Source organism: Barbus barbus (genome assembly GCF_936440315.1).
Source record: "Barbus barbus genome assembly, chromosome: 10".
Lineage (NCBI taxonomy): Eukaryota > Metazoa > Chordata > Actinopteri > Cypriniformes > Cyprinidae > Barbus > Barbus barbus.
The window spans coordinates 17,512,982-17,540,081 of record NC_136738.1 but is presented as its reverse complement, the minus strand read 5'-3'; the positions used below and the strand labels follow the sequence as shown (position 1 = coordinate 17,540,081).

Sequence of the window (27,100 nt, the reverse complement as noted above, 5' to 3'; positions counted from 1 at the left end):
AAGACAAATCTCATTATGTACTAGTATTTTGTAGAGTTGATAACCCATTTCTACAAGCAAACATTTTTTTTTCTTCAACAATTCTGGCATTTTGAATATGTGTTACTATAGTAACCAGTGATGGCCATGGCAGTCAGTGCTGTACTGTTCTGTTTGAGAGGTTTTTTCTAAAGATACATGATGCTTGACCTCATGTGTGTTATTAACCATTATTAGCATTTTCCACTAACCTAATGCCAAATTCTCTTATATTATTATATGTTCTTTTTTTTTAAATATAAAACTTTTTGCTATGAGCTGAATAATTCTGATTTACACATAACTTGGCTAACTATTCATGACATGCATCATAATTATAGACTTTAACACTAACCTTAAAGAATTTGCCCAGTGCAATGTAGTCCAGGCCATCAGAGCAATTGAAGACTACACACTGCTTAGCTATGGCTTTAGCCAGATCTTTGGTGGTTTCGGTCTTGCCGGTACCTGCAGGACCCTCTGGGGCTCAGCCAAGATGTAAGTGTAAAGCTCCAAATAGAGTTCTGGTAAAGAAGACATGTTGAAAAGGTGAAGCGAAGGTTTATATTCTCAAAAAAAAAACCTTACTGAATTTAATAATATTAATTGATATTTCAAATTGTTTTATTTTGAGAAATGAAAATAACAAATTACTATTCAAAAGTTTGGGGTCTGTAAGATTTTTCAAATAAGTCTCTTATGCTCTTATTCACCAGCACTAGATTAATTTGATCAATTATCCAGTAAAACAGTAATATTGTGAATAATTATTACAATAGAAAATACTTTAAAATGTAACTTATTCCTGTAATGGCAAAGAACATTTTTTTAGTAGCTATTAGTCCAGTCGTCAGTGTCACATGATTTGCTGTTCAAGGAATATTTATTATTATTATGTTTAATGAAGCCACACTGAAAACTATTGCCTTTGGTCTTTATGCATAATGTTAAGAATTCTGACCTATAGCAGCGATCAGTGAGAGGGGTGATGACCAGTTGTGGTGTTTTTCCAAGATACTCATAGCCGTATGCCAAGCCTGCATTGATCATCTTTGTCTGAAGCTGGTTTTCCTTCATAGACAGGGTCAAATCAAAGAGTCGAGGGGGGAAAAAAGGAATCAAAGTGTCCAAAATAATAGGAAGACACAAATAATTTTCAATCACGCTTATAGACACTCAAATTGACTTACAATCCAATAGTAGCGTAGTTGGCTGAGCCACTCAAAGTTGTTCTCATCATCCACACCCTTCTGTACCAGAGAAGCCAACACGAACGTCAAGCACCACCAGTGCTCCAAGTGTTACTCGGTTCTGTTTGGACAGCTTGCCACGCACTAGAGTCACAATGTCATCTATTTGAGTATTGTTCTGCTCGAGATATGCTTGAAGAGCCTGAATCAGAACACAGAAACAAATGCAGTCATAATGTACAGTAAGACAGCCATTATTGTTAAATAAACCCAACTCGAAATGAAGCAGATAATGACTACACATTATCCTGGCTATTATATGGCTAATTGGCAAATAAGTAAATTGATAGTTCTATTTCAATTTATTCTGTTATATGAAAAGAAAAGAAGACATGAAAATATCATATCAGCTATGTGGACGACTAGTTTAGCAGGTAACTATGCACAAATATATAGTAGAATGCCACAAATCACCAATGAGAATGAAGTATTTCACAGAGCTGTGCAATAAAACATTATATGTATGTATAACATACCTTTGGTCCCTTTGCAATGGCTTCATGAATATCCTTTTTCCAGTAAACCTGTGACACAGAGCACTGTCTGACCTGGCCAGGCCCTGACCCAGTTGATCCTTAGGTCTTTGGGATATGCTTCAAGCGCCTCTCCAATCACCTGATAGCCAGGAGTCAAGAGAGCAGTCAGCATTTTACATTTCTAAGAATGGCAGAGACATGAATATGAAGACTGACATGAAATTCATCCACTCTAACTTTTTCAGATTTTATTTAGTTATAGCTTGTAACCATGATCTTAAATGGAAATTTTACCACTTAGAGTTCCATAATGTTTAAGGTAAATAAAGTTGAGATTTTAATGTTTTTATTTTGACAGTGTTTTTTTTTCAGCTGCTTACACACATTTTTAAAACTTTGCTTCTTTTTTTTCAAAACTTTACACACAAATCCAAGAATTGCACACACAAAATGCAAAATGCCTCACATCTCTTGCAAAATGAAGCACTACATTCAAAATATGACAAACACATCTAAAAAGCAAACATTTGCAAACACCTTTGCCATAATATTAATTCCTGTTAGATTTGTGTGTGTTACATAGAGAATTGTGTGTTGTGTTTTGCAAAAAGTTTTTTATGAAATTGAAAACTTCAAAGGCTGAGAATTAGAGTATGGTTTTGCAGATTTGGTGTGTGGTTCTGATGTTTGAGTGTCAGGTTTCAGAAATTGTGTGACAAGTAAAGATTTTGTGTGTAAGCAGTTGAAAAAATAACACTGTATTGTTAACACTCTCAAAAAACAAAAAACTGTCATTGTACAGCCACAACAAGCAATTACCTGTGCAAAGGATTTGTCAACAAAACCAATTAATGTACAAACCAAACTAAATCGAATCCAATTAAATTGTTTCCATTTCTGCTATTCAGAAATCCACTGACTCAGAGAAAGTTCATACACTTCTGTACCTTGTGTATGGAGTGGAGCATGCCAGTCTCCAGCTCCAGGAGCCATTTCTCCACCTGCCCACGAGCTTTAGATGTAGAGATGATATCCAGCAGCTCCACCACCTCTCCTTCACTGCTCCTCATATGAGTGATGTCCAAAACATCAGTGAACACGACGTTAGCAATACCCTCAAAACGCTTTTTCAGGTGAGGCTGCACCCTGGAACATAAAGCAGACGGTGAACTGTTGCTCGTTTCCAACACAAGTTTGATATTTCATTTTAGGTGACATGCTTTAGGATGCTTTAGATGTTCAGAAATCTCAGGTTCAGAGAAAAAGCAATACTCAAATGTGTAACACTGTCAGACGAATTTTCCCTGAATCACATAGAGTCAGTGACTCTATTAACTTCATTCATTATCACTTCCACCCTCTGGTACTTTGTGATACACACTTCAGCAAATCTGAAAAAAAAAGCTGCTGCAATTTAAAAAAAAAAAAAATTCTGTGAAGCTAGAACTTCCTTTCAAATATAATAGAAATATGGGAGACACAAAAGATGAATGAGAATGACAGCAAGGGTGAGATAAAGAGAAAGAAAGCAAGAGAGAGGTGATCAGAACCGGTAATAGAGCAGAAAAGCAAGGCCAGCCAAGACCAAAATTCCTAATTTGTGAAACCAAAAGCCCTATAGTTGTACGAATTTAATTTGCATTTGAGGCGTCATCATTCATCATTAAACAAATACCTAGGGTGGAATATAACAAGATTTGCTTATACGTTAAGGGCCTGCACAGGGGAGCCACAACAGAGAAACTAGGCCAGAGTGTCACAGGAAGAAGAAAAAGCACTATAATTAAATTCCCTCAGTAAATACTGGGTTTTAAGGGGTTCAAATTGGGTTTTCCGAAGCCGAGGTGAAGCTAAATTGCTTTTCATTTGTCCTTCCCTGTTCCTTTTGAGGCCTCACATAGGCTTCTAAATGTTTATGTAGGCAGCAGTGGTTAGGTAGGCGGTGTAACATCAGTTGGATTTGCCCTGGGAGACATGCCAAAGTAGGCTATGTGAAAACATAAGATATATTCATAAATATCACAGGCCTGAGATTAAAGATCTGCAGAGTGAATGCTGTTTCTTATTTCATGTTACAGTAAATTACATCCAGCCTACATTCTACATCAAGGTGAAAATTCTTGCATATACTAAACCCTCAGAAATCTTGGGTCTTTGTGGCAATTTGAAACTACTAATATCCAATAAATACTACTAGTCATCTGTTTCAAAGCTATATGGTAATAAATACCATGTAAAACTATATTTCAGAGTGTGAGTTGTAGCGATACTTTTCACTGACTGTTATTCTTCATGAAAATTCAGAAAAAGAAAGCATAGCAGCACCGCACATAAAAAATTGACCCAAACTTGCATCATCTTAAAGTTTTTTGAATAATTGATATAGCACAGAGTGATCTACCATAGTCCTTTCTGACATTCAGTCACACAGCCTGGCCTTATTATAAAGCAATCTATCAACAAAGTGAATACCAAACAGCAAGAATATTGAAAACAGAAGACTTCAAAATCAGATCCTCTTAAATGCTGACAAACAATATTCCTCAAGCCAATAAATCATATTGCTTCCAGAAATGTCTCATTTAAGCCTCTTTTCCTTTGACGATATGGAGAACGTGTGAGTTTACTGTAACTCACACCACACTAAAAGTGCAAACCCACAGAAATCCTGACACTTCCTATAGCTTCAGGAACATTTGTATATCTGCACCGGTAGAAATGAATCAAGCAGAATGATCACTAGTGTTTGACCAGTATGGGTTTTTTTGATGGGAAGTGCCAATACTTACATTCAGAAAGCATGATCGCTGATGACGGTTACAATGCCAATATACTGTATACACTACCGTTCCAAAGTTTGGGTCAGTAAGATTTATTTATTTATTTTTAGGTTTTTTTTGTTGGAATAAAATTAATTCTTTCATTTTAGTAACAGATCACAAATGTTTTCATCACTGATAATAATAAGAAATGTTTCTTGAGCAGCAAATCAGTATATTAGAATGATTTCTGAAGGAACATGTGACACTGAAGACTGGAGTAATTCTGCTTTGCCATCACGGGAATAAATTACATTTAAAATACAGTAAGTTAACTGATTTTAAATTGTAATAGTATTTCACAATATTATTGTTTTTACTGTATAAATAAATGCAGCCTTGGTGAGTATCAGAGACTTCTTTCATTAAAATCGTACCAATCCCAAACTTTTAAAATTGGTGAACATAATTAAGTGATACCACATGAGATGCCACAACAATAAATAAAAAAATAATTAATTCATACATTATTTACTCAAAATTCACAAAAAATCAATTACCCACTGATACAGCTATTAGCAAAAGTTAGAAATACATGACCAAATATCAGCCAATCTATCAGACTGTCATTACTGAGTACTTTTAAAAGTTCCCCTGTACCTGGTTGGATTCTTAGTCTCTGAGAGGATCTCCAGCAGCTCGTCATTGGACAGGAAGAAGAAGCGGGGGAAATAGAGTCTCTTCTTCTCCAGGTATTCATTCAGACCCTTGAGAATGAGTTCCAGCAACTCGTTACTGCTTTTCATCTTTTCTAGCATCTTTTCAATGGCCATCACCGCCAGGACATGTTTGTCCTAAGAGAGAAACACGTAAAATTTAGCTATGTGTTATAAAATTCAAATGAATGATATGGGGTAGCTAGACTTTTAGTCTTCAGAAAATATGATTGTGGCTTACAAAATGTGTTGCTGTAATGCTTAGATTGTTGTAGGCAATCCACAAGGCATTGACATGCAGTTTTTAGGTGCGCTCATAGGCTGCAAGAGTGAGCTTACAGCCCCAAGCCAAAAGATACCACCAACAAGTCACTACAATATTCTGGTTCTTATATATGGTTTGGGTTCTTCCTTCAATGTACAGTAAATCTATGTGATTCAACCATTTTCATCACCTCTCCTCAACATGCCCCACAGTAATATCTATGCCAATGCAAATTACACCCTGAAGTTTAATACTTAAGGGTTCGTTCAAATCCCTTACCATATGTATGAGAAATATATTTTATTTCAAGCACCACTAATTATTTAGTAGATCAGTAAAGTGCATATTTGACCATAACGTTTACATCTAAAGCATATTAGACTGATCTCTAAAGGAAGCCTCTGGACTCTGTGTGATGTTTTCAAGTTCAGCTGCAGTTGAGAAACTCAACAAGCCTGAAAATCATGGGTAATTAAATACCATCAGACTGCTTTTAATTCTCTGCCCTCAAAGTTCAGACAAATCCAGTGATGAAAAGATGATATTCATAGCCATATTTCCCTGCTTTCACAAAAGAGTTCATTTACGCTCTGTCTCCCACCAGGAAATCTCATCCTATCTTTCGCTGTCTGATTTTCAAACGTTCCTCCAAAGGTTGTATGAAGGCCACGTCCTTCATTAGAGAGAGAGGAAACAATTGGATACCCCGCCCCCTCCCTTTCCACCCCTCACAGATGCTCCTCACCTGTAAAGAGATAATAATTGCTTTTTCCCCTTTTCGGATTGCTATTGATTTTCTATTACCTACGGTGACTAGACTTCACGTTCACAGAGAGTTTAACGATCACTTTTGGATGACAAAAAGGCCTGATTTCTTGACAGGGACTGAGAGGAAGTAATGAGGGGTTGTTAATAACCAAAGCCTACACAAAATAACCCTTTTAAAACATGAAAAGACACCATTGGATGACTCTAATGAAAGAGAGAGGGGATGTTTTATGCCAATTACTCTTTTAATTATTCTCCCTCTCCGTCACACTGAATTAAATTAGAGTGAGAGAGTGAGTGCTGCCGGAATGCGTCTGAATGAAGGAATGCTGAAAATCATCCGCTTCCTTTCATAGGGTGCAGAAACATGCAGGTGGGCTGCTCAACAGAGCCAGATATTCACAGTTGACTGGATTGCGTTTTCTTCACAAATACATTCCCTTTCATTTACAGTAGCATCACGCCTCGGGATCCAGAACAGCTTCATATGTCCCTTCTTGTGTCTTCAGCAAAATAAAAACTGGGCTCAGATCTGCATGTAGCCTACCACACTGATGTTTCCCCCAAACACCCCACTGATATCATAAGCATGCCTTTCTTCATGTACTGCTGTTTCCTGTAAAGCAGCAACAGGCAAAAGCACCTGCCTTCCAGCTGAAATAATACGTTTGCTTTTTCAAGAAGAGCCATTTACGGTTCGTAATGTGGAAATCGTGGAGTGGTGTAGGAATTATTCAAAAAGAAAACATCCTTAAAGAAACCCAGAATTCTGAATTCAATTACAGAATGTTTATCTCCGTTTCTGTCAAAAGGGGAAAGTTAGAAACACATTAGAAAAGAGTAAATAAAATCTGAAGGCAATGAGCAGCTCTGTGGGTACAGTAGATGAAGAGAGACACCTAGTGGACAATCTGATATGGCAGTCTGTAGTATTATATGATTACAGCTTGATTAAGCTCAAAGCTGTTTTTCAAAAACATGCTTATCGACATAATTGCTTTAGATACATGTAGAACAGAATATATGACTATAGTGAGTTTCTATTTCAGAGAGTGTTTGTCAACTGTCAGAATATTGTCTCTGAAGAGTCTGTGATGAATTAGGATAGTGCCTTTTAACTTGCATAAAAGTGCTAAGGTTTTTTTTTAACTATGGACACTCATTTTTTTCAAACCTTGGGGAGGGAGGCAGGCAGCATGCCTCGTGATGCTCAATGACCTTGTTTTCCGCACACTCCTAGATTTGAGTCCCTCCAGACAAAATCCATAATTCCTATTTGATGGTACAGCCAGGCAACTTTTTTTTTTTCGTTTAGAGGAGAGACAACAGATATTGATGTCTCTCAGAGCACCGAGACTGGGCTTGCCAATTACTTGCTGAAGAGTCTCTAGATGAGTGACTGTGTTTGGGTGTGTGTCTGATAGCCGTCTCATTTGTCATGAACACACTATAGTTTGATATGTCAGGAACTTTTTCAAAGAGTTATCCTCAGTTCTAGATATAAACAAACCCAAGTTTGTTTTTATATTTTGCAGCATATGTAGGGCTTTCTGACTCACCAGGCTGACTTGTTTCATGGTGTCCCTCCAGGTTTTATCCACAGCAGTAAAGCGACGTCCCTCTTCAGGCATCTGGGCCATGATGTCTGGGGAACTGAAGATGGGCTCAAGATAGAGCCAGGTGCCCTGAACCTTTAACCACTCATCCATAATTTCCTGCAGCAAAAGCAGCTTGCCCTCCCAGTCCCTGAGATACATGCATAAAGACACACAGTGTAAACAAGCGAGACAAATAGCTAAATACTAGCACATTTCTGTACAAATCACTGATGCAGTCTATTTTTCCATTTTGGTGCTTCAAAATCAGGATTATATGTGATCAATCACAAGACACTAAAGCTATTAAACCAACACGGAATTAGTGCATGTACGATTTTGTAATCATACCGTACTGAACTGTGTTCTAATGGAAATGCTAATGTCACTGTTACTCACCTTGCACAGAACCTTTCAGCCCGACTGTTGGGAAAAAACTGCTTGTTTCACATGCAAATTTAGATTCATAGCTAGATCCCTTTTAATGAGGTATAAGCCCCAGTAAGGTTTTGCTATGCCCCAGTAAAAGTGCCTTGATCATTGTCATCGTCTGACAAAATAAATTACAGCAGATATGGCTGAAAATTAGATGTAAACTAAAATACATTTTAGCAGTGCTCTTTAGAGTAAATTAATCTGTAAAATTTAAACTGATGAAATGATCTGCACAACATACTTACATTTTGTTACATATTACGATATAAATAAATAAGCAAATAAACCTAGACATTTCAAAACAAACCCTCAAGAAATTTAGAAGTACATTTGTGAAATTCTTAGCGGGCCTGTGGCCCAGTAATGATCAAGCTCTAGAAATGATTATTATAAGCAAATGTGAATAATTCTGGCCAACCTACAATATGTATAAACTTAGCATATTTGCATACATGTTCATATTGTCTGCAAAATATGCACAGACACTCATCTCTCACCGTATCTCGGCCTCAAATGGCTTGATGAATGGTGAGCCCCTCATGGTCTGGGTCTTGACAATATGGTCATCCAGCAGCATCTGGATCTCATCCAATGAGGACAGAATGGAGGTTCCAGTTTCACGATAGGGCAGGAGGGAGAACTCCATCCCCTCCCATTCACTAGCCATGCCCTCCATGGCCTTTTCAAGGCCGTGTTCCTTACTGGCCCCTTCGCTAATGGTTTCAAAGGCAGAGAGGTGAGCTTCCAGATGCAGTGGAAGAAACTGGGCCACACAAGCATCCTCCTCTGAGGGCTTGAGGGGGAAGCCGACAACTGCAGACATGGCCTCCCAATGGCGCTCGCGGAGACCGGGGTTACAAAGCACCTGCCGAAACAAATCATTCCCATAATTAATGAGAAGCCCGGCATAGAATCTGCACTCTCAGAATTCCCCAGAAAGCACAGCAGATTGCAGCCCCTTGCATGTTCTTTATTAAATATAATTTACAATGCTTTCAGCAGCTACCAATAAGAGTGAGGTACCGTCAAAAATGGACAGTTGGGATAGTGACTCAAATGAAAAACATCACTTGCACTAGAGGAATGTGTTCCTCAAAGTCTTCCACTTCCGCCTTCACAGAGGTGGCGATTTGAAGAGCTTTGGCTGAGTCCTGGAAGCTTTTTTCTAGCTTGTACAGGGAACGGCTGTAGTTACCCACGTCACCTTCCACTTTGTCTGGGTTGACGGCTGAGAGTGGGGCCGTTCACCGACTGACAGTGCTGATTCTGAAACACAGCTGCCGTCTCATACAGCCGCAGATAAGGGAGCAGACGGTCTTGGACAGTTTTGCATTGTGGGTACTGAGAGACAGGCCAGCCAAAGGCCTCCTCCTCCTGGTTGAAGCCTCTGATCTGATGGATAAGAGAGTGAATGAGTTTGATTGTGCAGGTGCAACGATAAGAGCGGCTATTCTCAGAGGCACTCTAAAACTCTTTGACAAATCCAACTGACAAATGTCCAACACATCCATTTTGGTATTTCCATTAAGCATTTTTATGCAACATCCCAAAGTTTCATTATATTATGTGGATGAAAACCTTGCTAATGAAGCAGTGAAATAAAGCATAATGCTTTTGTCCAGAGTACACAGTACCTTTTCCATAACCAAATCCAGTTTGGAATTGAGGGCCTGGGCTTTTTTCAGATATTTGGTCAGCTCAGAGACGTCACCAAAGGTCATAAAGTCCTCCACTTGCTGTTCATAGCTCTTGAGATCCTCCACAACCCTCTCAAATCTCAACTACGATTTAAAAACACACATTATTTTATGCATTAATGCAGCAGTGCCAAATTGAACATCAAAGTGCATAATTACGTGTTACTGGTGAATTTCTTGTTTGAATTCCTGCTTAGATTTTACTTTTTTGTCACTGTGTGTGTTTTGATTGCTGGTAAATACATTTTTTCAAATGTTTTGTCACAGCTACGCTCATGCTTGAGGGTTCCTTATTGTTTTCCTTAATTGTTGTTCTTATATGCACTATATAGTGTACAAAGTGTTGCATAATGAAGATTCAATGTGTCTATTTGCAGGGTATGTTTCCATGTTTGGTTTGATCAATTGTTTTTAGCGTTGTCTGTGCTGATTGACCAGCATGTGGCATCTGTAGTACCTTCAGGCCATTCTGGAACTGGTTAGTCTTCTCTTTGATAATTTGGCGGTGCTGATCAAAGAAGGAAGGCATGCGTGCATGACACTGGAAGGTCTTGCTGTTCAGCTGAATGTCTGTGAGTGAGAATGTGACATAATCCACCAAGAAACACAATCTGCTATTGGACCCCTGGAGCTTCCTTTCCAACTGAGGCATTTCCTCAGCCTCCACCTTCATCACATATGCCTATGACAAAAAGGAAATTATGTACTGAAAGATCTTTTGTTTGTCGACAGAAACTAAACAGTGACAGGTTCAAAGATAGAGATGGAGGTCAGTATTACCTTAAGTTCCATGAGTTCCTGTGTGTTTGATGGATTTCTGAGGGCTTTATTTGATATTGTATCATATTCCTCACACAACCTAGAGATCAGTGACACAGATTACTAACAGGTTACTGACAAAAGGTTTTGAAAATGTGTCAGTGACTCACTTGCTATTGAACTCTTGATGACCCTGCAACATGTGAGTGACCAGTTTCTGCAGGGGACCCTCTGCTCGCTTCACAAGGGCACGGACCAGATCATGGGAGTGCACTTCAAACATGCCCAAACGTACCACCTACAACACAGAACACAATAAATGAAGGTTTTGGTCATAATTCTGGAAAGGCTTCTAGAATGTGAACTGGCACAACTGATAACCATCAACCTTCAGGGTGTTGTATTGGATCTCATCAGCCAACTGCTGGTAGCGTGTCACCTCCATCATCTGCTCCTGGATGGAGTGCTGCTCCTGCAGGAACTGGGTAACATTCTCCTCAGCTTGCTGGGACACCAGCGGAGCATACTTATCATAAAGACGGACATGCTTCAAAGGACTCTTTTATCTCAAGATCAGGGAAAATTGTATTCCTCATGATATGTTCCCTTTACTATTAATATAGCTATGAAACAACACAGCACAAGTGAGATGTAACATAAAATTAAAAAAAACATATGTTTACCCATTCAGCTTCGTCTCTACTCGAGGGATCAAACTTAAGGATTTCAGCATCATGTCATACACATTTAGCAGAGTGACTTCAAAGTCTTTGAAATCAGGTTCAAATCTGATAGTATTTTGATGCAGCACCAGCCTTAGGACAAACCCTGGATGCTCATAGGCTCGCACTGACCGCTTTAGTGGGAAAATAAAACAAAAACATTACTTCATAGGCCAAGGGTATTTATAAAGGATGTCAAAATGTAAATTATAAAAGATGCACTGAAGCCAAAAAGATTCCACAGTGATATAAAAATTACATTTGTGCAAAGAAAAAAAGGTTCAGCGTTTACAGTGGTACAGATCTTACAGGGTCTTGGGCGATGAGGTGTGTGTAGTCCTGAATAGACTCCAGTGCCAGGCTTTGGAGCTGGCAGGTCATGAGCGTGGCCAGACAGTTGTAGAAAGACTGAAAAATAACAGTTTTCATGTTGCTAATTAACAATATTATCATAATTCAAAATGCTTTCTGTCATTTTGGCAGATGAAAAAAATGTATGAAGTACTATTTTTCTGCATATTACAAATCTTGTAAAGGATGCTAATAAGGATTAGAAGAAGGGGATTAAATTAAGTTTTAAAGTACTAATACCACAGAAGTTTTTAGTACATCATATTCACAAATCACATAATGTAAGGCTAAATTTGGATAGAAATTTAGAAGAAAACAAGTACTTTCAAGAATCTGCATTATTTTGACAAATATACACCATTAACTAGAATGGCTTATGGTCAGTTTTATGCCAGAGACACTCTTTTTGTCTTTATTTAGCAGAACTCACTCCTGTCTGTGTGGAGGGCGATCTCTAGCTTTGGGCTCTTGATTCTCTCTCGGGTCTTGCAGCACAAAATCCACTACATGGAGAACAGAGGACAACAACACATACTTGGTCATGGCATTTAGACCGTAGCATAGAGACAGTAAGAAAAATCCTTTTCAATTAAAGGATTCAATTCATTCATTCATTCATTCATTCATTCATTAACAGTTAAACATTATTGTTCATTAAGAATGACAGTAACCTATATCTTAACACCTAGACTAAACATCAGATTTTTTTCCTAGGTATTGAGTGAAAAATGTTTCTCCGAGATCTCTGTGCTTTACTTTGTCTACTTTTCAAACTGCCATATAAGCCAAACAGAAGGCCATACCAATGGCCTTTTTGACACTGAGCAGATAGTCTTCTCTCATCTCATCTGAGAGAGCCTCAATGGTTCCACTCAAACTCTTCAGGTGTTCTGGGACTAAAGCAAGAACATTCTTAAGCCAAGAGTCCTCCATGGCTGCCACGTCCTCTGTGCCTATCCCATTGCGGATGTAATAGTAGTACCTCTGAAAGACAGAAAACAAGTCACAATGTTTGTGGCCAAACGGCATAAGGACATACAGTAGTTTTAATACAGGAATGACCTTTAATGTAATGCCTCACATGTGAGATGAAATGAAACTGAACTAAAATGAACATGCAGATAAAAGGTCATCCCTTACCAAAATGTCCTTCTCTGCAGCAGTAGGCGATCCCGTAATGGATGGGGTGCTGTCTTCTGTGATGGACGTAGCAATGGCATCTTCACGGTGCCTGAAATCATACTGTTCTTTATACTATTATACTGTATGTGACAGGTACAATTTGTCATCAAGAACTCATTTTTATGCAAATCAAACCCACATAATAATGCTGACGAGAGCACTGCGAAACTGCTCGCGATCCCTTTTGGGTTGGACACCGCCACGTTGCCTGTAAGAAAGTCCTGAAAGCCCTCCATCTTTGGTCCCCACATGCTGTGGACCTCGATGACGAGTCTGACGCCAATGTACCCCTGCTCCTTGCACATCTGAAGTTTGAAGTATGTTCTCACAGATAATATTGTCTGGACTGCAAATGTAATATAGTTTATGTTTTTCATAAATCAAAATACATTGTATTGCATATTAGAGAGCAAAGAGCCAAGGGTGTCCTCTTCAGATGGTCCCTGAAGTCTAAAGCTAGGGTTTGCTTCATGCCACCGAGGTTTTGACCGAACCTGAAAGTCACAAGCCACACTGTTGTTGGTTGAGAAGACATAATCTTGACTTAAAAAAGATATAGTGGATCAGTGCCAGGCTTTACCTGCTGTATCTGTGGTAAAAGACTCACAGTGTTGTCTGGTTTCTTGGGGGCTTCTTTTTACCAAAAAGAAGATGGAAGATGTTCAGTGTGAATATTATTACCATTAGGAATTTGCGTTGTAAGTTAATAGTGTATATCATGCACTTAGTAAATAGGTATGCAACACAATAAGTAAATAAATAACAAAGTAACATTTTAGATAAGTCACATATTTTCATTCAAATAGATGATGACAGAATATGGATACATTTTGGACACAAAGGTACTAGCCTACATATAAAAACTGCATATATGCACCTAATTTAACATGCACACATACTGTACACTTGTCTTCAGCCTCTGTTTCTTCAGTTAAGCATGGTATTAGTCATTAACGATACAATTAGACAAACAGCTTGTGTCATGAGATATGGACTAGAATAGAGTGACAAGTTTTTCTTTAGTTGGACATATTTAGGCTCCAATTCACACAAAGATGCCACACTTGCAGTTTTCTAGTCCTGGATGTCCGGGTTTTTCTTCATTTTCAGTCTTCCTTACAGAACTTGTGCAAAACTTGCAAATACACCATTTCTGGTCACTCAATCAAAGGAAAACAAAAAAAAAAACAACCTTATCATAAAGGACAAGGAGTACAGAAACCCTCCAGAGGATGCTGAGAAAGACGGAGAGAGTGAGATAAAGGAAATAAACTACTGACAAGCATGAAATGTTTGAAACGAAGGGATATGCGTGATAGGGGGGGAAAGGGAAGAGAGACACAGTTTCATTAACCCCTCGCCGCGGCTGAGTGCCATCAATCAGAGTCAACTCTAACATCAGACCCCTGCTGCTCTTTCATCAGTACATGATGAGCACCTCTCCAGAGGAAACCCATCACACACTGCATGAGGCTGTCTATGAGTGTCTTTGACTTTAACAGATACTTTGTGTTTTTTATGGTCGAATTCACAATATAAAAAGGCTGTGCTCTTTTCTTAGCTGGGATTGCCCCAAAATCCTGCTTGACACCATGTCTGTGATGAAAAACGCCCTGCTGTAGAAATGGGATAAATATAAGACTGGCCAGTACAAAAGGAAATATAAACACAACCGCTATAAAATTTAAATAGGCCTACTATGCAACAGAATGCTGGAGAAAACAAACAAACAAGTTATTTTTTTTATTTCACTTCCTAAACTGAACACCACGTGCTCCAGTCCTGCCACCACCACTAGAGGGAGCGTTTACACAACTGAAATACTTTTTTTTTTCTTTGGTACACTCTGAAACATTTTTTATTATATTTACATTTTCTTATGCTATTGTGTGCATAATTTAACTAGTTAAACGTTACAAAATGTTATTTGTTAGGCCTAACTTACTGTGAACGAGCGTTACTGATTTGTTTTATGCTGTGTGCATAACCAGAATGCTAACGAATTTATTTAAAAAATAATCATTGTAAAATGTGTATAATCACAAACATTTCTGTACCAATAGTAAAAAAAAACGAAATCTTTTAATACTTTTTTTTTTCAGCTCTTTAAGTCAGCAAAAGGGACTCATAATTCTGATCAGTGCCCAATATCTCTTTATTTCCAAAAAGTCTAGCACACAAACGTTTTCTTACGCATTTCTCTTCATCCAGAAATGGTTTTACTATTCTGGTTTATAATCTTTTTTCATATTTCATCAGCACTGTTTGTGGGTGCTATAAGTTTTGCTGTCATGCTCTGCTAGATCAAAGACTAGGGACTTTGATAGCCTAATGCTAACGTTAGCGCTCGAGCATCATGTACGTCTGTTTCTGAACAATTCAAGTATTCAGTTTGTTTCTTAACATCTAAAACATTTTGAAATAGGCAATGCTGCTTTAACTGAGATTTATGTATGCATATTTGAATAAACCAGAAGTTTTAATACGAGTGAAAGAGAAATTGCTGAGTGAGAAATGGCCAGAATTGCTTCGGTGCTGTGGGTGACGTATGTCAGGATGGCCGAGCGGTCTAAGGCGCCAGACTCAAGGTTCAAACCTTCCTGTGAAGCGGGCTTTCTGGTCTCCGAATGGAGGCGTGGGTTCGAATCCCACTTCTGACAGTACATTTTGTGTCGATTTACTAATCCTTTAAATAATAGGATTCTGCTTTCGTTTTGAACATTTCTAGGTTCTATCCTGATGTTCTTTTTAAACAAATTTGAATAGGACACTTTTTCTAATTAATTGCCTGTAGATTTTATTGTTTTACTCAAGAGTTCAAGAGTTTAAAGTATGAGACTAAAGTATGAGACTCGACTCATACTTTAAATCTTAAACCTATTTTAGTATTAAATCCTAAAAAATAAAATGATTAAATAATAATAAATAAAATTATATATTTTTTTAATAATATCTGGCCAGAGGAGAACTGGCCCCCCGCCTGAGCCTGGTTTCTCCCAAGGTTTTTTCCCCCTCCATTCTGTCACAGAGGGAGTTTTGGTTCCTTGTCGCCTCTGGCTTGCTCAGTTGGGGACACTTAATTTCCAGCGATTATCGTCAATTTGATTTCACAGATACTATTTAAACTAAACTGAGCTAGACAATGACATCACTGAATTCAATAATGAAATGCCTTTAACTGAAAATTGAGTGTTTAATCGTATTATTATACATTACTGACACTCTATACTCCAATTTGATACTGTTAAGTGCTTTGACACAATCTGTATTGTTAAAAGCGCTATATAAATAAAGGTGACTTGACTTGACTTTTTTAATATTAAATAATATCAAATGTAAATTCGACCACAGAATGCTTTTAAATACGTTCCATAATTTGAGATGTGGTGGGAAAAAAATGGAGGGGGAAAAAACATTTTGTACTGTCAGGGAATAAGAATAAATGTGCACAGATGAATTTTAATGTCCGAATTGCAGCTGTACAATTGCATATTCTCTGGCACTCAAATGAATCCTGATTCTCTGTAACCATTCAAAATATGAACATAATAAAGGTTGGCACATCTCTGTGTTCACACATCAATGGAAATGCAATATACAACATCAAACAATATGAAAAATATATTCATCTATGCTTTACAAAATTACAGCATATAATGCATGTCATATTTATATATTTAATATATGTTTCATATTGTCAAAAAAGCTGAACAGTCCAAGTGCTCTGAACACCTGGATGTTTTTGTTTTTTTTACACAGCTTTAAAATGCAGTGAGGGACATGTAGGAGAATTCATAAATTGATGTTTTCTTGAAGTTTCTTTCGCTTTTGCAGTCTGGCACATCTGGGACATGATTCATCACGGAAACACGAGGTGTGGAAACAGGCTCTGCAGTCTGAAGAAAAATTAAAATCCAAGGTACAAGGCAACTGTCATTTTATGAAATACAGGAACGGCCTTATATCAGCTTACTCCCATTGAGTTCTCATCTTCCACTGAATACTAAATGATTAAGCACTAAAGGTGGACAAGAACATTGCTTCCAAATGTCTCAAGACTTTGACAGTAATTATTAACATAGCGTGTTGAAAATACTTGTAGTATGTTGATGTCTGACCTTGGCAGCGGGTGCAGGTGTCTCTCTTAAAAGGGAAAAGCACTTCCTCCCCGTGACAGAACTCACAGATAAAGCCTTTGGCCTGACACAGCTGAAGAACACAATAGAGGCGAGGACTGTTAAACACTCTCAAACACTATCTATGTATACATTTATTATTTTATTTGTGGGCATCAACATGGAACAATATGTACAGTAAGTGCAGATGTCTGATGGTGTATAGTTGGACAAACCTCACATATGTCTATGTGAGCGACAGCAGACTGCATCAATGCTTTCGCTACGGTACAGAGCTGACCCTTTTTTACCCTGATGAGGTCATCCATTGAGAAGAGGTCCAGTTCCTGCATCAGATGAGCAGGAAGTTGTTCAAACTCGTCAAGTACTCTGGTTAGAGAAACAAGTGTCAAAAAAGAAAAACCTACCCACGCCCAACTTTCTTAAAGAAACATCATATACTGATTGTTTTAAGGCTATATTTAACTGCCAAGAATGTTCATTATGAATTCTCTATTTAAAAAGGTCAGAAACAAGAGGACTGGTAAATCACCCAGCTGATAGTCTGCATGCGCTCAGAAGTTTTTTAATGGGTATAAGTTGCTCCTGTAGTTCCTAAAATAAATGATAACACACAATTAATATAATAATGTCTGATTGATATGAAATCATTAAAATACATACGGACACTCTACAAAAAGCTCATGCGAAGGCCAAAAAACATCAAAGCACTTTGATTCTAGAACAAACTGGGAATATTCTTCATTTTTTTTAAATAATTGATTTGTTATAATCCTTTGATGTTTTTATTTTCTTTTATTTTTACATTATGTACACTACCATTCAGTTTTGGGGTCAGTAAGATTTTAATTAACACTTTTATTCAGCAAGGACACATTAAATTAACAAACAACTGACACATTTATAATGTTACAAAAATATATATATATTTAAAATGATTGCTGTTGTTTTGAACTTATTCATCAAATGATCCTGAAAATAAATATAGCACGGTTTCTACAAATATATTAAGCAGCACAAGCGTTTCAACAGTAATAATAATAATAAATGTTACTTGAGCACCAAATCAGCATATTAGAATGATTTCTGATGGATCATGCGAAACTGAAGATTGGAGTAATGGCTGCGGAAAATTCTGCTTTGCCATCACAATAAATTAAAATAAGTTTTAAAAGAAAAAATTGTAAAATATTTTCACAATATTTCTGGTTTTACTGCATTTATGATTAAAAAAAATAGTAGTCTGGGTGAGCATTAAAAGCAAAGATTCTTTCAAAAACATTCAAAATCGTACTGATCTCAAACCTTTGAAAAGTAGTGTAATTAAAAACAGTTCAAATGTGGATTTCAAAAATGTTTATGAGTTTATGCATAATCACTCTCACTTCTGGCAGAGCTAACTTGAGGCATCTAATCAGAATTTATAGTAGATATAACAATGAATAAACAATAGTTAACTTTTAACAAGAGTACTTTAATGATTATTATTCTGTGATTAATATTACTTCTATAATATAATATTGCACCAGGGCAGAATGAAACACTCACTCTGAAACGCTGCAGCTCTTTGGCCTGGCTGTACAGGTTCTTGGCCACACTTGGAAGTTTGAAGAGCGGTTGCTGCCATATAGAGTCCAGTAACTGTCTGGAGAAATGGCAGACTGGATACCGTGCAAAATCCCAGTTATTCAGAACCCGGCCTGGAATCACTGATTCCAAACCGCTGTGGCAGCCATCACAAAAGTATCTACCCAGGTAGTCACAATACCTCAATTTCTTCATATACCCTTGGGAGAGAGTAGTGAAGGCTTAATGTCAGAGCACTCAAAGCTTTGGATCACATGGCTCATATAGGAGCAGCTTTATTACTCACTGGGCTCAATTTTAGTACCACAGCCTGCACACAGGAAGTGCTGGGAAGCAATAACATCACTGCGCCTGATAAAAAGATAAACAAATATGTACATACCCTTGTGAAAACTAAATATGCCTGTATCAATGTGCACTTGTAGTGTACTTCTAATCTTAAAAATGCATTTTTAAAAACCGTACTTGCAGAAAATGTAATATTAATGACGTAAAAGACCACTTAACTGTAAAAGAGTACACTTTCATGACTGTTTCTTAAAACACTTAAATATAATTTTAAAAAGTGTGCATTATAATAATGTCAAATGAAAAGTTTGATTTGAAGAACATTTTAAATCATGTAATTGAATAAATATGTTTTGTAATTTAAAGATGTACAATTTGTTGTGTTGACAAACAAACTAAAGCATGTGTAAAAAAAAACATTAGATTTTATTTTTAACTGTGGTTAGTTATTCAATATTCAATTTAGAGTAAATCTATTCTAAATGTACTAAATTCCATGCAGCTTCATCATTGCAAATGACCAATTACAAATATACTTAAATACAAGAAATGCAAGTTTCAGTAGAAACATTATATTTTAAACTACTTACAGTAGTTTACCATAAGTCAGTATTTTGCAGTTACATATAAAGTCCCAATTAAGTATGTCAAAAAGCATTTGAAGCACCTGTTAGGCTACATATATAATTTTAATATAAATACGTTTAGAAATATACATTTAAATTAGAAAAAAACATGCAGTTAAGTGTGCAAAAACATTACATTCAGTTTGCAGTGCACTTAAGTAGATTATTTATATTAAGTAAATAAATGGTGGTCTTACAAATAAAAAAATGGTGGTCTTACTGACCTGTGTGTTGGTTGGACACAGAAGATGATCTGAAATCTGGGTGGAGCCCAGGTTAATGTTCCTCTCATTCTGGTCTTCTGCACAATCTCTTCAGTTAGACTAATTCTGTCCATTGCCATAACAGGGACAGATACCTGTGTAAAAGACAGAAGTGTGTGTGTGTGTGTGTGTGTGTTTTCATTTATTAGAAGTGCTAAATAAAATATTGTGAAACTTAATGTCCTTAAAAATGTTTCATGTACACTATGTGGCAGAGACGTGTGTCTGTTGCTGTGGCTACACCTGTGTGTGCTCATTGCATGAATGTGTGTTTATGCATAACCACTCTCACTTCCTGCAGAGCAGAGTTGAGGTTGTCAAGGTTTTGCAGTAGCTCAGAGGGGAACCATTGCTTCCTGAACTCTGACACCAAATGGTGGGCAAAATCTTCAGCAGAACACTGCATTCTGGAGCTCTGTAGACAACTGCAAATAAAACAATCCTGGAATTGGTGCATAAAAAACCAAACACAGTGACATGACTTTGTAAGTGCCGAATTCACTGCATACCTCTGAAAAGAAGCCAGGGAGTATCTGTTTGAAGACAGTTTGGGGGCGCTGTCATCTGGCAGAGATAAGGAATTAAAAAAAACAGAAGAGAAACAAATACATTTCCTATATGACTAAAACGATTTTTTGTTTAATTTGCATCAGAATGTGAATAGATTTATGTGTAAAACTCACTAACTAGTAAACAATCTGCATGTTGGGGTGATATTCTTTTGCATTATGACTATATAAAAATTAATTTAGTTTATAATTAGGTAATAGTTTACAATAAGGTTTATAATTTGGCATGCAATATTTTACATTATTTGTACAACATTAATCTTGATTCACTACATTTGATAACTGAGACATAAGATGGCACAAGTTGTGTTTATATTAAACAGTGTTGCCATGGATGACACCGAAAATTAGAGAATATCTACTAAATGATCAAATATTTATCAACTATAAACAGCAGTATATTTATAAGTTGATTATATGCATTATCTAATGTTAACATCTGAACATTGTTGTAAAATGTTACCTATAACTGCAGTAAAGGGGATTTCAGCAAAACACTTGTCCAAAACAAAACACTTTAGAAAAGTAAAATACTGCAGAAGTAAATACTAATTAATGATGAGCTGTTAGTTTTAAAGAGTATGCAGGTCAGCATTATCTGATCTTTGGAAGAACCACATCACATGTGGATGACACAGGGCTTTGCTGCAACTCAATCTGATCTTACCCTCAAACCCGCTGTCAAAGGAATAGATCGAGTCGGTTTTTGAGGAATTTTGTTTTTCACATCTGTCTTGATGAGGATGAGTGTTTTTTAACTGCTGCAAACACACGACCCATTTCACGGCCTCCAGCATTTCCAGCACCATATCCACAACTACAAAATGAGCATTTTCCTGCACATAAACAATGATAAAAATACACACTTTACTTTGACAAAATTATAATACGAGAGATCTAAAACAGAAGCTGGATTTCCCAAAATGTCAACAAAAATGGATCCTCTATATACAGTAATTTATAAAACTGTACATATTTTGTTACCAATACAACTTGTAATTATCTAGTTGTCATTTCCCTTAAGTAATTTTAATTTAAGATTAATTAAATGTAATAAAATGTTCATGAACAATATCTAGTCTTAATATAATAATCTAAAAGATTTAAACACATAGACAAAGACTTTTAGGGTTAAAACATAACTTCAGATTGTTGACATTTAAGCAACATTTTGACAAGGATCCTCAAATATTTAGGTACTGCTGAGGTTTTTTAGTTAATGTTGCAAGAGATTCCACGTGAAAATGCTTAAAAAGTAGTTTGCAAAAATTATGCACTATATTTTTAGGGTAAATTCAAGAAATCATTTTTTACAGTGTACCTGGTCCAGACTGTAGAGGTCTGCAGTGGAGTGGTCGACACATGATCCATGTTTCTTAGCTTGGTCTGAGCTGCTCTGACCAGATGCTGGTGGGATGTCAGAGCAGGCTCTTCTTTTAGTCTTTGACTGGAAACCCTCATGTAATCGTCCAAAAACAAAAGAGTGGCTGCGAGTGTCCTGAGAGACAGGTGAAATTCCTGTGCCATGATTATATGTGAGGAACTGCGTCTGTCCTGAAGAGCCTTTGGGTGAATCACATTGATCAAAGTTTCTCTCTTTCTCTGAGCCACTGGACTCTGCCAGTCTATGTGGACTTGAATAATAAGATTTCAGAGTTGGAGAGATAGATAGTTCCCATGGAGGTGTCAAAGACAGACCAGACTGTTTTTCTGTCTCTGTGTTATGTCTCTTGCGGGATATGACGGGGCTGCTCCGGGGTAGATGGTACTCTTCCTCAGGTTCGAACAGGCCTGAATCCCGTTCAGCGACTGGAGCGTTACATTCACACACCTTCAGTCCATCTTCATAAATACCACCACCATCATCATCATCAGTGCTGTCGGAGTGATTATCATTTAAATCAGAATTCACTATCCAGCTAACAAAGCCACAGCTTTTACCCTTATTTGCCTGGAGGATGAGAGAGGACAGAAGAGTGAAACACTCAGGGATAGTTTATTTTTACCATCTTTCTGTCCAAGAAAAGTGACTGAGAGAAACTACAAATCACTAAAATAACGATTGTTGTTCCAAACCAGCATGACAGGTTACTCTTACATGCAAAACAACACTTTGGGTGAACTATCCCCTTAAGATTCGCAACTGCAACGATATAGGTTGTAAACTGTATCCGTGTTTCACCATGATCCTGACAGACTCGTGTTTGATTATGTGATATTTGACCTAGCAAAGAGATAAAAACCAGTAAAACTCACCATATTTCGTTCGGGAAACTAGAAGGAAAGCTGCAGCATTCGTTTATGATACGATATGATATGATAAGTCTCCAGCAGTTTCACTTCCTCACTCTCTAAATATTAGCGATTTCTTTAGAGAAGCAGAACAGTGTCTAACTTGCTTGATTAGATTAGCAATCTAATGGGGAAAGCATACCATATATATATATATATATATATATATATATATATATATATATATATATATATATATATATATATATATATATATATATATATATATAAACTAAAGCGCAAACATAATTGTTTTAACGATTTAATATGGTTTGTGTCATAGCATAAAATTTCCTTTAGGCGTTCTTGTAAAGTCAGTTATTGAGGTCATTACAGCACACTTAATGTAATTACACAAGTCAGACATATTTTCAACCTTTATCTTAATAAATTCTTAATTTTTAACACTTTCAAAATGTTCAAAATGGTACAATGCTTGTAGAATGGCATTGTTCTCGTAAATCTGATCGTAAATCAATTCATAAACATGTTAATTCGTTTAATTGTATGAGCAACGTTAATGGCTAAAATTTACTTTGGGATATGAAGCTATCAAAAAAGAAAAATTAATATGCACAATTAACTTTTGGAGTAAAATATTATTTTATTGTAGCACAGCACACAGGGTTATAAATTAAAACGCTAGTGTGTGCTGTACAATAAAATTATATTTTAGTATATAAAATCTTAATACTTTATTTTTATATTACTATTTAGTTTATGACATTGTTTTTCTAATTATGAGTTATAATTAGAAGAAAAAAAACAGAGAGCATGCATTTATTGTGTGCTTAATACCATTTGGTATAAAAACCATGAATTCCTGAGAGGTGAGGCTTTAATATTTTATAATCCATTCAGTAAAGTTTTCTACCAGCAATTCTGCTCAATATCACCATTTGTTTGCAGCTGCTGTGCACGTGCAGCAGATGGCGCTGTAGTAAAAGCCATCAATCCCGTTACTGGCGCGAGCTCAGGTCCATAAGCAAACTGCGCAGACGCGTTATGGACAGTCAGATAGCTCACTAGGAGGAAATTCACCCACCGCTGTTGAGACCAGTACATTTTCTTTGGGATATACCGATAGCAGAGCCTTTCGACGAGTTTTTTTTTTCCCGACGGGGCGAACATGGCGACGCTGGGACTGGAGCCCCGTCCTCATCCCCAGCTGCCGTCTGCCGCATTACAGACGAACCTGAGCGGACTGGGCTCCAATACGAACCTGCCTCTCAACCGGGGCTTGGAGAGAGCTCTGGAGGATGCGGCGAACTCCGGATTTCTGAACCTCAGCACAAGAAAACTGAAAGAATTCCCCCGGACAGCAACTAATTACGACCTAACGGATACGGTTGAAGCAGGTAAAGTGATGAAGTGATGCTGTATTTATGTTTAGCACGCTGCGCTTGCTCGGTCAGATGCGCTTAGAATAGTTTCAAACGGAAATGTTTCTCAACATGTATTTTAACCACTTAAAGATGTTTTGGCTTTTAAAACTTTCACTGTAGTCCTCTAACTCAACAGAAAGCAGATGAAACGTCTGCGTCAGCATGTACATAAATGTTACAGTCCATGTTGCAGACAGGACAGTGTCCTGGGCCGGGATAAAGAGAAGTGGGCTACTACTTCAGTTGTCTCCAGAAGCATTATAAACACCCAACACGGAGATCTGAGGATCTGCGGGACTAAAGCAGTGGATATTATTACTGTCCCCTTGCACTTTTGACAGGGGATTTCATTTCCATCTTTGGAGATCACCAGAACACACCGATGCCTATGAAATTAAAATGAATGCATTTGTGGGTTGTGTTTAGAAACCAGAACTCTGAAAGCTGATGATCATGGGATCTGCAGCGATTAGTTATTTTGTTTACTCTTTATTGCACGTCGTGAATAATTAACTTACACCTATTGACGTTGTCATTAAGAACACTCTCGTGAGGAGACACTTAAGCTTTCTATCAAAATGTCCCTAACTGAAAATAATGATTTTCTGCTTTTATATGTACTGCTTTTTATGGGAATGACAGCTCAGTGAGTCGAATCTATTGAGTCTCTTAAGCGAAATGATTCATTCAGTAGATCTTTCTGAGACACATATCAGTGTGTGCTGAATGAGTCACTGAATTGTTCACTTTACCAAGTTGATCAAAGCACTAAGCTAAGCTAGGGTCTGGAGTCCTTGTTTTTAGTTTTGTTTCGCTTCGACAATAGATTGCAGAAAGTCGACTTGAAATAAATCCACAAAATCTATTTTCAAACTGCACATCATAGATCTTATTGTGAATAATACATCTGTAAATATGTCTTTTGACATTTAAAAAAAAAAAAAAAAGACTGATCGCGATTAATCGCATCCAAAATAAAAAAAATTGGTTGTTATAATATATGTGTGTGTACTGTGTATATTTATTATGTATATATAAATACACACACATACAGTATATATTTAGAAAATATTTACATGTATATACGTGTATATATTTATATAATTTGTATTATATATAAATATATTTAATATACAAATGTAACATTTTTCTTAAATAGACATGCATGTGTGTGTGTGTGTGTATATATATATATATATATATATATATATATATATATATATACAGGTCCTTTTCAAAAAATTAGCATATTGTGATAAAGTTCATTATTTTCTGTAATGTACTGATAAACATTAGACTTTCATATATTTTAGATTCATTACACACAACTGAAGTAGTTCAAGCCTTTTATTGTTTTAATATTGATGATTTTGGCATACAGCTCATGAAAACCCAAAATTCCTATCTCAAAAAATTAGCATATCATGAAAAGGTTCTCTAAACGAGCTATTAACCTAATCATCTGAATCAACTAATTAACTCTAAACACCTGCAAAAGATTCCTGAGGCTTTTAAAAACTCCCAGCCTGGTTCATTACTCAAAACCGCAATCATGGGTAAGACTGCCGACCTGACTGCTGTCCAGAAGGCCATCATTGACACCCTCAAGCAAGAGGGTAAGACACAGAAATAAATTTCTGAACGAATAGGCTGTTCCCAGAGTGCTGTATCGAGGCACCTCAGTGGGAAGTCTGTGGGAAGGAAAAGGTGTGGCAGAAAACACAGCACAACGAGAAGAGGTGACCGGACCCGGAGGAAGATTGTGGAGAAGGACCGATTCCAGACCTTGGGGGACCTGCGGAAGCAGTGGACTGAGTCTGGAGTAGAAACATCCAGAGCCACCGTCTACAGGCGTGTGCAGGAAATGGGCTACAGGTGCCGCATTCCCCAGGTCAAGCCACTTTTGAACCAGAAACAGCGGCAGAAGCGCCTGACCTGGGCTACAGAGAAGCAGCACTGGACTGTTGCTCAGTGGTCCAAAGTACTTTTTTCGGATGAAAGCAAATTTTGCATGTCATTCGGAAATCAAGGTGCCAGAGTCTGGAGGAAGACTGGGGAGAGGGAAATGCCAAAATGCCTGAAGTCCAGTGTCAAGTACCCACAGTCAGTGATGGTCTGGGGTGCCATGTCAGCTGCTGGTGTTGGTCCACTGTGTTTTATCAAGGGCAGGGTCAATGCAGCTAGCTATCAGGAGATTTTGGAGCACTTCATGCTTCCATCTGCTGAAAAGCTTTATGGAGATGAAGATTTCATTTTTCAGCACGACCTGGCACCTGCTCACAGTGCCAAAACCACTGGTAAATGGTTTACTGACCATGGTATTACTGTGCTCAATTGGCCTGCCAACTCTCCTGACCTGAACCCCATAGAGAATCTGTGGGATATTGTGAAGAGAAAGTTGAGAGACGCAAGACCCAACACTCTGGATGAGCTTAAGGCCGCTATCGAAGCATCCTGGGCCTCCATAACACCTCAGCAGTGCCACAGGCTGATTGCCTCCATGCCACGTCGCATTGAAGCAGTCATTTCTGCAAAAGGATTCCCGACCAAGTATTGAGTGCATAACTGAACATAATTATTTGAAGGTTGACTTTTTTTGTATTAAAAACACTTTTCTTTTATTGGTCGGATGAAATATGCTAATTTTTTGAGATAGGAATTTTGGGTTTTCATGAGCTGTATGCCAAAATCATCAATATTAAAACAATAAAAGGCTTGAACTACTTCAGTTGTGTTGTAATGAATCTAAAATATACGAAAGTCTAATGTTTATCAGTACATTAGAGAAAATAATGAACTTTATCACAATATGCTAATTTTTTGAAAAGGACCTGTATATACATAAATATACACAGTACACACACATATATTACATAAACATTAATTAATCGTTTAACAGCACTAGAAAATGACATACATTTCTCTGGTGATGTTATGCAGGACTTCTATAATTTACTCCAC

At 37.3% G+C, this 27,100-nt stretch overlaps 2 protein-coding genes and 1 pseudogene across 7 annotated transcripts in view; 1 reads left to right on the top strand and 2 right to left on the bottom strand.

Moving 5' to 3' along the window:
• Positions 1 to 15,659, bottom strand: part of LOC306875613 (dynein axonemal heavy chain 7-like) — a 65,347-nt pseudogene extending 49,688 nt beyond the window's left edge. The window contains exons 1-23 of the transcript in view: positions 15,590 to 15,659; positions 13,574 to 13,626; positions 13,397 to 13,487; positions 13,133 to 13,298; positions 12,952 to 13,042; positions 12,615 to 12,795; positions 12,242 to 12,314; positions 11,770 to 11,893; positions 11,422 to 11,594; positions 11,127 to 11,344; positions 10,909 to 11,036; positions 10,760 to 10,838; positions 10,437 to 10,661; positions 9,917 to 10,063; positions 9,353 to 9,674; positions 8,780 to 9,147; positions 7,812 to 7,998; positions 5,164 to 5,357; positions 2,692 to 2,890; positions 1,745 to 1,883; positions 1,209 to 1,410; positions 980 to 1,089; positions 374 to 542 (exon numbers count right to left, since the gene is read on the bottom strand). The product of the transcript in view is annotated as a dynein axonemal heavy chain 7-like (transcript). The remainder of the gene's footprint in view (positions 1 to 373; positions 543 to 979; positions 1,090 to 1,208; positions 1,411 to 1,744; positions 1,884 to 2,691; positions 2,891 to 5,163; positions 5,358 to 7,811; positions 7,999 to 8,779; positions 9,148 to 9,352; positions 9,675 to 9,916; positions 10,064 to 10,436; positions 10,662 to 10,759; positions 10,839 to 10,908; positions 11,037 to 11,126; positions 11,345 to 11,421; positions 11,595 to 11,769; positions 11,894 to 12,241; positions 12,315 to 12,614; positions 12,796 to 12,951; positions 13,043 to 13,132; positions 13,299 to 13,396; positions 13,488 to 13,573; positions 13,627 to 15,589) is intronic.
• A 510-nt stretch (positions 15,660 to 16,169) lies between these two features.
• On the bottom strand, positions 16,170 to 22,831 carry LOC306875956 (protein associated with UVRAG as autophagy enhancer-like). 2 transcript variants are annotated; one of them, XM_079426788.1, is made up of 12 exons: positions 22,719 to 22,831; positions 21,784 to 22,413; positions 21,130 to 21,298; positions 20,403 to 20,457; positions 20,186 to 20,318; positions 19,855 to 19,988; positions 19,003 to 19,067; positions 18,678 to 18,916; positions 17,662 to 17,723; positions 17,345 to 17,498; positions 17,112 to 17,202; positions 16,170 to 16,889 (listed from the first exon to the last, which is right to left on the bottom strand). In XM_079426788.1, exons 1-12 carry the CDS (start codon positions 22,719 to 22,721, stop codon positions 16,786 to 16,788), a joined length of 1,839 nt encoding a protein of 612 aa, XP_079282914.1. In that variant the 5' UTR covers positions 22,722 to 22,831; the 3' UTR covers positions 16,170 to 16,785. The 2 variants fall into 2 exon arrangements, 1 of the variants encoding a protein (XP_079282914.1); XR_013784787.1 differs by having other exon boundaries at positions 16,757 to 16,889; positions 17,350 to 17,498.
• An 884-nt stretch (positions 22,832 to 23,715) lies between these two features.
• LOC306876510 (leucine-rich repeat and calponin homology domain-containing protein 1-like) overlaps positions 23,716 to 27,100 on the top strand; it is a 48,732-nt gene continuing 45,347 nt past the window's right edge. For all 4 annotated transcript variants that reach the window (XM_079427756.1, XM_079427758.1, XM_079427757.1 and 1 more), the window contains exon 1: positions 23,716 to 24,112. In XM_079427756.1, coding sequence (XP_079283882.1) covers positions 23,884 to 24,112 — 229 coding nt within the window. In that variant the 5' untranslated portion in view covers positions 23,716 to 23,883. The remainder of the gene's footprint in view (positions 24,113 to 27,100) is intronic.

What these genes read in the sequence shown, in the direction of transcription:
- LOC306875956 (XM_079426788.1), bottom strand. An exon ending in CTTTGACAGCGGGTTTGAGG is followed by an intron (nt 20,458 to 21,129) that starts GTAAGATCAGAT and finishes TATCTCTGCCAG; the next exon opens with ATGACAGCGCCCCCAAACTG. An exon ending in TGGTACTAAAATTGAGCCCA is followed by an intron (nt 18,917 to 19,002) that starts GTGAGTAATAAA and finishes CTCTCTCCCAAG; the next exon opens with GGTATATGAAGAAATTGAGG.